The sequence below is a fragment of the Mus caroli genome, chromosome 11, assembly GCF_900094665.2.
Source record: "Mus caroli chromosome 11, CAROLI_EIJ_v1.1, whole genome shotgun sequence".
Lineage (NCBI taxonomy): Eukaryota > Metazoa > Chordata > Mammalia > Rodentia > Muridae > Mus > Mus caroli.
This window is the reverse complement of record NC_034580.1, coordinates 79,533,619-79,542,970: the sequence shown is the minus strand read 5'-3', so window position 1 is coordinate 79,542,970 and position 9,352 is coordinate 79,533,619. Positions and strand designations below refer to the sequence as shown.

Below are 9,352 nucleotides of genomic sequence, written 5' to 3'. Positions count from 1 at the left end.
ATCTGTGCATCACAGGTATCTCACCTGAGTGTGTGTGTATCTGTGCATCACAGGTATCTCACCTGAGTGTGTGTGTATCTGTGCATCACAGGTATGCAGGGCTCAAGGAGGCCGGAAAAGGACATCAGCACTCCTAGAACTCAAGATCCAGATCCCCAGTTGTGAGCTATACTGTGACAGCTGGAAATCAAACCCAAATCCACTGGAAGAGTACAGTGTTCTTAACTTCAGAGGCATCTCTATGGCCCCTGTGTGGGGTAATATTGATTACATTAACTGACGTGGAAAGACCTGCCTGGTGTGAGGCAGGCTCATCCCCATGAGAGTAATAGGGCAACAAAAATTACATGGAGGAAGAAGAGGAAGAAGATGAGGAGGAGAAAAGGGGGAGGAAGAAGAGGAGGAGTATTTAAAGTTGGGTGGGAAGTGAGGTGAGGGATTGAGATGAGCGTGAGTGGGGATGGATGTGATCAGAGTAGATTGGCTAAAATTCTCAAAGAATTGATAAAAATATTATTTGGTGGACTGGAAAAATGGCTCATCAGCTAAGAGCATGACTTGGTTTTCTAGGATTAGAGTTCAATTCCCAGTACCCTTTATTGGGCAGCTCCAGAAGACTGAAAACTCTAGCCTCTGTGAGTACCTGCAACTACAAGCATATCTCCACAGACGGACACATATACGTGCAATTTCAAGCATATTTTTTAAAAATAGTAAATATATAAAAAACTGCCAGGCTTGGCGGTACCTGTCACCCCAGCACTCACTCAGGAGGCTGTGGGAGAAGGATAGGTGACTATCCTTCAGGGACAACCCAGACTAAAGCAAGTTGTCATCTTTCAAAAGTGGGCATTCAAAATAATGTTTAACAAGTTTTTAAACTTGGGGATCATTCATACATCCACTTGGTATAGGCAAATAAGATGTTAGAAATCAACACTGGCTTCAAGATAGCCATAACTTGAACTCCCAAACCTAACCTTTTGGTGTACTGTTTATTTACTTCAAAAAGCAAAGGAACCGTAAGTTTCCTATGTTTTTAAAGGTCATTACAAAGGAGCTACATGGTAATAAGCAGGAAAGCAATCTCATCAATTGACTAACTTGGAAGAATTCATGAATAACACAAAGAAAAAGATAAGTGGACTTTTACAGTCCTCAGCAAGACTATAGTTTGATTACATTACTATATAACTTGAACAGTTTATAATCAAGTTGTTTTAATCATTAAAATTACACTTATTGGAACTGGAGAGATGATTCAATGGTTAAAAACACTGGCCTTTCTTCCAGAAGACCTAACTTCAATTCCCAGTACCCAAGCAGCAGCTCATACCCAGCTATAACTCCAGTCCTAGGATACCCAACATTCTCTTCTGCCTTCCATGGGTCATAGATATGGCACATAAACATACATGTAAGCAAAACACTCACACATAAACTAAAATTAAGAATTACATTTACAGCCAGGCAGTGGTGGTGCACGCCTTTAATCTCAGCACTTGGGAGGCAGAAACAGGTGGATTTCTGAGTTCGAGGCCAACCTGGTCTACAGAGTGAGTTCCGGGACAGCCAGGGCTACATAGAGAAACCCTGTCTGGAAAAACCAACCAACCATGGATCACAGGGCCCCCAATGGAGGAGCTAGAGAAAGTACCCAAGGAGCTAAAGGGCTCCCTATAGGTGGAACAACAATATGAACTAACCAGTAACCCCCAGAGCTCGTGTCTCTAGCTGCATATGTATCAGAAGATGGCCTAGTTGGCCATCAGTGGAGAGAGAGGCCTATTGGTCGTGCAAACTTTATATGCCTCAGTATAGGGGAATGCCAGGGCCAAGAAGTGTGAGTGGGTGGGTAGGGGAGTGGGTGGGGGAGGGTATGGGGGACTTTTGAGATAGCACTGGAAATGTAAATGAAGAAAATACCTAATTAAAAAAAAAAGATACAAAAAAAAGAAAAAGAAAAACCAACCAACCAACCAAACAAACAAATAAATATTACATTTTCTATTTGTGTGTTTGAGTCTATATTAGTGTGGGTCTTGAAGATTGACTGGAAGTCATCGGGCTTTAGTGGTAGGTATCTTTACCCACTTAGCTATCTTGCTGGCCTCCAATTCTTAACATTCAATAATATATAGGATATTTTTTAAATTTAAAGTGTTTTTCTCTTATAAAAAAGCAAGTTTCTAGGCCATGTCCTCTTATTTCTAGATTCCTATTATGATATTACTGAATATTAGCATTGCTATTATTTATAGCATAAGCAAAAACTAATAGGGAAAATATATTTTCTACAAATGAACTTCCATGATAAATTCCTAGATCAAATGTAAGTAAATTTTAGTGTTAACATTTAAAGATTATCCACACTGTCATCGTACTCTTCAGTGTAAGTAAACAAATACTGACATTACAAAAAGCAGTGTGCTAAAAGAAAGGAGATATAGAGATGTTCTCTCAGTGTGCTGAGCAACAGACTCTTCAGACACCAACAGAGAATTCCACTACAGTTCCACTACAGCTGAGTCCTTCAAAGACAAGCATCAATAGCTATGTTCTGGGAAGGGAAGAAAATAACTTTAATAATGCCATGATTTAAAATCAAAATTGTTATTGCTTTTAAAATTCCACAAGTGGCTGACAATAACAGCAGAGCAACAGGATTCTGATTACATTGTAATAATGCGGGTCTCACAGCAAGTCCACAGCTATTACCCAGCGATTAGGCGTCATCACCTGGAGAAACTCCATTTACACTGACTGCTTCAATCTCCTCCACAAGTCATTTACAAATATATGATCCTAATTTCTATGAGAAAAAAAGGACATGCTGGGACTAGAAGATTATTTGGACAATTTGGATCAACCTATTTGATAGTTTAATGTGTGCCTTAAAAAAAAACTTTTTCTAAACTGCTACAAGTATGATTATGAAGTGAGAAACAAAACGAGTTATCACTCCCGTTTTTTTTTTTCCAAAATTGCTTTTCCCTCCTTCTCTTACATCTATTTTAAAAACGTGAAGATGAAAATAGCAAGTATTCTAAGATAAGCATCTTAACTGAAGCTTTATCTAGGCTCATAGTGTTAGCATTCTGCCCTCCCCTTCTAAAAGGCCTCAGGCAAGGACACCAGATTTCCCTAGCATCATGTGAGAATGGAGGACCTCTTTGGATAAGGTCTGCAATCCATAGGGCATAGGAAAACAAAAAGCCCAAAGTTGTGAAAACACAATCAAATACAGGTAATTCACACAGAAATGTCTAGATAGTAACTTTCACTGCCTTATTCCATGAAGTGGCTACCGCCATGTGCATCAGGACTCCCCACTGAGGTTACTGTGGTCACTGGCTGAGGAAGGCTGATTTTAAGTAGTTACCACCTAAAGATAGTATACACCTTTTATAGAGAAAAATTACCAAGCCAGCGAATTTATTTGCTTCTCTGAAAGTACAATCTCCGCTTCTCTGAAAGTACAATCTCCTTGCGTGTTGGCCACTGCAAATCCAACATCAGTTTACCTGCCCTGAAGTGTCAGAGTAAATGCTGACTCATGTTAATTACTTCATCACCATTTCCCCGACTAGCTATCTACCATGAGCATTACCTGACCTGAATATCAAGGGCACTCATTTTTTAGAGGGGTGAATTAAGTTTTAAAATATTTACTGAGTTCTTCATAGCAAGCACTAAGTGCTGTCCCTTCAAATGTAACATAAGGGTGTGGCCATTAAAGGCTGTTTTAAGAGCTTTAGCATCTGTCACAGCATGAATACAGCTCAAGAGTAGAACAGTTGCCTGTTGCAGGAGGCCTGGGACTTCCATTCCCCTGTGCCTTTACTATGGTTGGTTGATTGATTACTGTCTTAAACATGTGTACTCAGTTCCCCTAACTAGATTATATGGGGATGAAAATATATCATTTTCCAAATCTCCAAGATCTGGTATGAAAGCCTTAGCTTCACTGCCTCCCACTTGGTTACAGAGCAGTATTAATTAACCTCTCAGAACTTGAGCTTTTCCATGTGTTACAATAGAGTTGTAACACCCGACTCATGCAAAACTTGTGAGATTGTAGAAAAGTACAAGTAAACTGAAATAAAATTTCTGTATAAATTAACATCATTGTTTTAAAAATGTAAGTTGCTGTCAGACAGTGGTGGCTCACTGGGAGGCAGAGGAAGTGAATCTGTGAGTTCAAGGCCAGCCTGGTCTACAGAGCTGGTTCCAGAACAGCCAGGGCTATTCAGAGAACACCTGTCTTAGGAAACCAAAAACAAACCAAAAACAAACAAACAAAAAAGGTAAGCTGCCATTTATCTCAAATACACGGGAGGCAAAGGTAGGTATATCTCTCTGAGTTTGAGACTAACCTAGTATACATAGTGAGTTCCAGGTAGTCAGAGCTACATAGAGTCGTCTTGTCTCAGAAAATCACAATAAAATGTCAAAACAACAACAAACTCTACACACACACATACACACACACATACACACACACATACACACACACACGCATGCATGCATGTATGTATGTATATATGTATGTATGTATGTATTATACTGATCAAGCAGTAATTTATACACTCAAATGACAAGAAACAAAAAGAAAGCTGGAAGTATTGCAAATATTTTTAAGGGGTTTGGGGTTGGGGGAAGGCCAGAGATAGAACCTTCATGGGGCTTGAGCACATGTAGAGCTCATCACCAAAGCTATCTATCTATCTATCTATCTATCTATCTATCTATCTATCTATCTATCTATCTATCTATCTATTCAGCAGGTGGCAGGAATAAACAACAAATGTTCAAAACTAAAATGCTAGGAGAATTGGAAACATTTTCTTTAAAATCATTTGAATATCTGAGGTCTTGTCATAAAAATATAATCATTATAGACCATTAAATTACCTGGAAAAATTTTCCTGAAGGCAAAGCTAGCCATAGTCTTGAGACTTATAATAAAAGACACAGTAATGATAAACCTTACAGGTAGAAAAGGCTGAAAAGAAGGCTATGAAGCAGCCAACAGAAAGGAGCCACCACCACTTTTACCCAATCAAGGACTCACATTCTGCTGGGTGAACTCTCTGAACATAGCTGCAAGCCTGTCATCCTCAATATCGCCATCAGTCTTGATAGCCACATTCAGAATATGTATTGGTTCATCCCTGGGGACCTGTAACCCAAGAATAAAACCAAAGAAAACGATGAGGCTGGCTGCTGCAGAAGCTGGAAGAAGTTACCTGGTAGAGCAAAGGCATACACCCACAGGACATTCTGGTTTGCTACTCTGTAGGAACAAGCACACTCAAACTACTGCCCAACTGTCACAGCAGAGTTAAATAAAGCACATAAGACATCAAATGCTGTAGTTTGAGGGGACTTCAAATCTGCACATGAACTTGAAAGTCACAGTTTCTCAATTTTTTTTCACTGACAAAATGGGAGTGAAACAACCTGTACGAGGGAAAGAAAGCACTGTAACAGTGCTCACTTATTGCACTTAAGCTCACCAAATGATGCATTTACCCAACCACAGGAAAATAATGGAACAGTCAGTTACTGAGAAAGTAACGAAGGGATTTAATAAAGGCCACCTTTAAAACCAAACCGTACACGTCCACCATTTCCTGAGGACTATGAAAGACGTAAGCTATCATTGCATGGGAACTCAAGAAACAAGTAATCTTTAGAGCAACACTAGGAGGCCCAGAGGCAGCTCCAATGGGTATGCATGTAATGGAGAACAATCTCCACATTTATTTTTTAAGTATTTTGAGACATACAAAATCAAGTAATATAACATTAAGTATAAAAAGTTGAATTCTTCTCATAATAATTCCAAAGTCAGAAAAATATAGTATAATGTAAGTCCTACATCTGAGAATACAAAGTGGTCTTCCAAAGGGAGCACCATACCTTGTCTTCATCATAGAGCGAAGTATGACCAGACTCTGGGAATGTGGGGCTTTGGGGTGGGGAGTCACAGAAGCAGCCCATTATTTCATCAAAGATCCTAAAAAAAACAAAACAAAAAACAAAACACTGGAGAAATGTCGACAATAGAAACCCAAGTGGCAGGAAACTAATGCTGCTACAGTAGCTTAGGCTAAAAGAATAATCTACCCTACCATCATGTGCTCAACAGTCAGCAGAATAGAAATACCAGTAGCTAGAGATGACATGCAAAATATCACCAAGTGGCAGAAATTAGGAGGATGGATTGTTTAAACTTTAATAAACCATATATATTTTTTTCTTTTAAGAAATGATATAGAGCTTTTTTGCTTTGTTTTGTTTTTATATGTAAGATATGTGCAGCCCTGTCACCATCGCTCTTAGAGCAGCAGAAGGAGCCCGGGACTGGAGCAGTGACAGGCCAATGTAATTACCCCTCCCCCTAGGGTAATGCATCAGTATACATCAACAGATAGATGCTGAATGCATTTAATCAAAAGATGTATCGTCTCTAGTGGGGCTCACTCTAGTGTTGTGTTTAATTTCTCCTGACATTTCACTCATCACAGAGCAGACAGCTTCTTCTGTTAGCTCCTGAGGTAAAGATGATTTTATTTGTTTCTCTCCCACCCACCCCCCCTTTTTTTTTGGTTTTGTTTTCCTCCGGACTAGGCTTTATACTGGAAGGAGAGTCTGAACAAGGAGTAGAAACCGGAAGACATCTATCTCTCTGAGGGCATATATAATGAAAGCTGTATCTCTCTGGCTACCTCATAGCTCTTCAGACCTCCTCTTTTTTTTTTTTTTTTTCTTAGAAAAGTCAGGCCTCCAAAACTAGAGATGCATGGCTACCCATGTACAGACAGGGAAGACAGTGCTATAATGCCTTACCTGACAAAATCTTCAAAGGTCCGGAAAGAGACCATTCCGCCCATCCGCTGACAAGGTGGCGTGAAGGCGTTGTCCAACAGAACATCGCTGACACTAGCTACATGAGTCATGCCATAGTGGTTGAGGTTGGAGGCAAAGGACATTCTAAACAGTAATTCAATCAAGAGCATTAGAAAAGGATCTAGGACTGGGAGATTAACAAAGGAGGAAGGGAGTGTGGAGAAAACGGTCATGTGGGGTCAGGTTGCAGAGCAGATATGGTTTTTTTAACCCACTACAGATAAAACTGTGGTGAGATTCATGTTTCACTGGAGTTTCCCAACACTATTGCTTCATCACTCCAAAATTTGATCAGATAGAAATCTAAAGACCACTAGGAATTGTGTGGTAGTCTTTAACCCAATGACAAATTGGATGAATGAGCAGTACATAGGGGTTAAAAACCATCCTGCATCTTCCCCGTCTCCTTTCTTCCTTTCAAAACAGTAAGCAAGTCAAGTGAGTTGCAATTATTTAATATTTAAGACGCCCCCCCCCAGGAATAGATTAAACATCCCTAGATACAGTTTTATTAATATCAAAGGATAATTCTAATAAAGAAGAATGAAGTGGTTTAGTAAATAATGATAGCAAGTTATCATTTATGGAACAGAAGTCCTCAAAAGTAACTTTATTGAGGTATTTACCTTTTCCTTTGGTTGACTGACAGATATTTATTGATTATAGTTCTTCCTTTTTAAAAGAGTTTAAATCCACATTGCAAAAATTCCTTTTTATACTTAAGCACATTTGAACTACCACCAAAAGCCTTATTAACTTCTAGCAAGGTATAAAGGTAGAGCATTCGTCTCAAAGTATGTGTAAGCATGACAATCAGTTGCTAAATGGAGATGCTTCAAGAGAACTGAATTGATTTCTTCAATCTAACTCCATAATGAATATGAATATTCTTTGATGCATCTCAGCAGAATGTACTCATAAATAATAAGGTATTTCTGAAGGACCAATCAGGACAGCCCGCTAGGAAGGATCAAGCTAAAGGATGCCTCCAGGATTTGTCTGACACATTACTGGCATATTGACCTGAAGCAAATTCAGAGTGAGATGATGAGACCTGCTCTTTGGAAAACTATTCAAAACTCTCGCTGAAGAACACCACCTGCAGTGTTGCAGGAGGAAGAGGCAACGTGAGCTTGAGATCTGAGGCTCACTGCAAGTCCTGTTTATACAAGGATGCTTTGCAAGGTGAGGATACTGCTCACACAGACTAAAGAGACTGACACTCCAGGGTTTTACTCTTGGTAATGAGGACAATAGGACAGGAAGTTCATCATTTAATAGTATTGGAAAACAGAAGGCAGAATAAGAGAGGAAACCATTGATACCATGGATGAAACAAATGAAGCACACTTCAAGCAAGTCTTACACATGGTGCTCACTAGAAACAGGGATTCTGAGCTGTGTTAACTCAGAAATGCTATTATCCTGACTTCTAGGATCACCAAGTATATCTGTGCAATGAGCAAGTTTGTGAGGCACCTTTTCCATCTACCTATTATTAGACAGGAAAGAGGCAACGGGTTCCAGATAATATTTGAAGGAACTCCTTCTAAATAAGCTAACAGAATATGATTGTGGCAAACACGGGGTTAAATATATTTTTCACTTGACAGAACCCCATGGGAAATATATACAAGATTCAGTTTCCCCTCTATCTCTATGCTCATGGGCCAGAACAGCTAAGGTTGGCAGATCTGAACCAAGCATCCCTCTGAGGGAAGACCAACGCAGAAATACTTTTCCTCTTCCTCTTTCTCTCCCTCCCCCCTCTCTCCACATTTTAATAGAGCTATAGGGCTATAATTTGTTTTAGTTACTAGTATTTTAAAAGGAGAGAAAAGATTTAAGCCTATAAATATTGTCACTTCTACAGAGAGTTTGCCACCAACTTGTCACTGCCCTAGCACTTTCTGGATTCTGTCCAAACAAAACTGCTGTCCTCTCAAACTTGCATGTGACCTTGCTTGGCTGAGGAAGCAGAAGAAACGCAAAACACATACTGAAATGCCACTCGCACTGTACTGGCTTGGGAACTTCTTCACACAGCTCAAAGTAACAAAACTTAATACACCTTTCCAACATTAATCTTACAGGTATAAAACAAAATGAACTTTTAAATCATGGGAACACTTTAACACTTAAAAAAAAAACAGTTAACAAAATGATGAAACATGAGATCAGCTATTTCTGGAATTTTACTCCTCTAAAAGGAGAAGCAAATTAGACCAACTAATACTGAGAATGTTTTGCCAGGCTAAGAATAATCTTAAGGGTTTCTCCTCTGAAAGCCCCAAATGTAATGAGAACTCAGCAAGATGTTGCCAGCAACGCTGAACATAGCCTGTCAACACACTCCCTCTCACACAGAGCTCAATGGGGTCTCTGCCATACTGACACTTTTGGAACAGCTGAAGACATGCTTTCTGAACAGAAAGGG

At 39.5% G+C, this 9,352-nt stretch overlaps 1 protein-coding gene across 9 annotated transcripts in view; it reads right to left on the bottom strand.

The window, feature by feature from the left end:
• Acaca (acetyl-CoA carboxylase alpha) overlaps nucleotides 1-9,352 on the bottom strand; it is a 271,901-nt gene that overhangs the window by 99,508 nt on the left and 163,041 nt on the right. For all 9 annotated transcript variants that reach the window (XM_029483172.1, XM_029483174.1, XM_029483176.1 and 6 more), the window contains 3 exons: nucleotides 6,856-6,999; nucleotides 5,926-6,022; nucleotides 5,075-5,182 (listed from right to left, as the gene is read on the bottom strand). In XM_029483172.1, coding sequence (XP_029339032.1) covers nucleotides 5,075-5,182; nucleotides 5,926-6,022; nucleotides 6,856-6,999 — 349 coding nt within the window. The remainder of the gene's footprint in view (nucleotides 1-5,074; nucleotides 5,183-5,925; nucleotides 6,023-6,855; nucleotides 7,000-9,352) is intronic.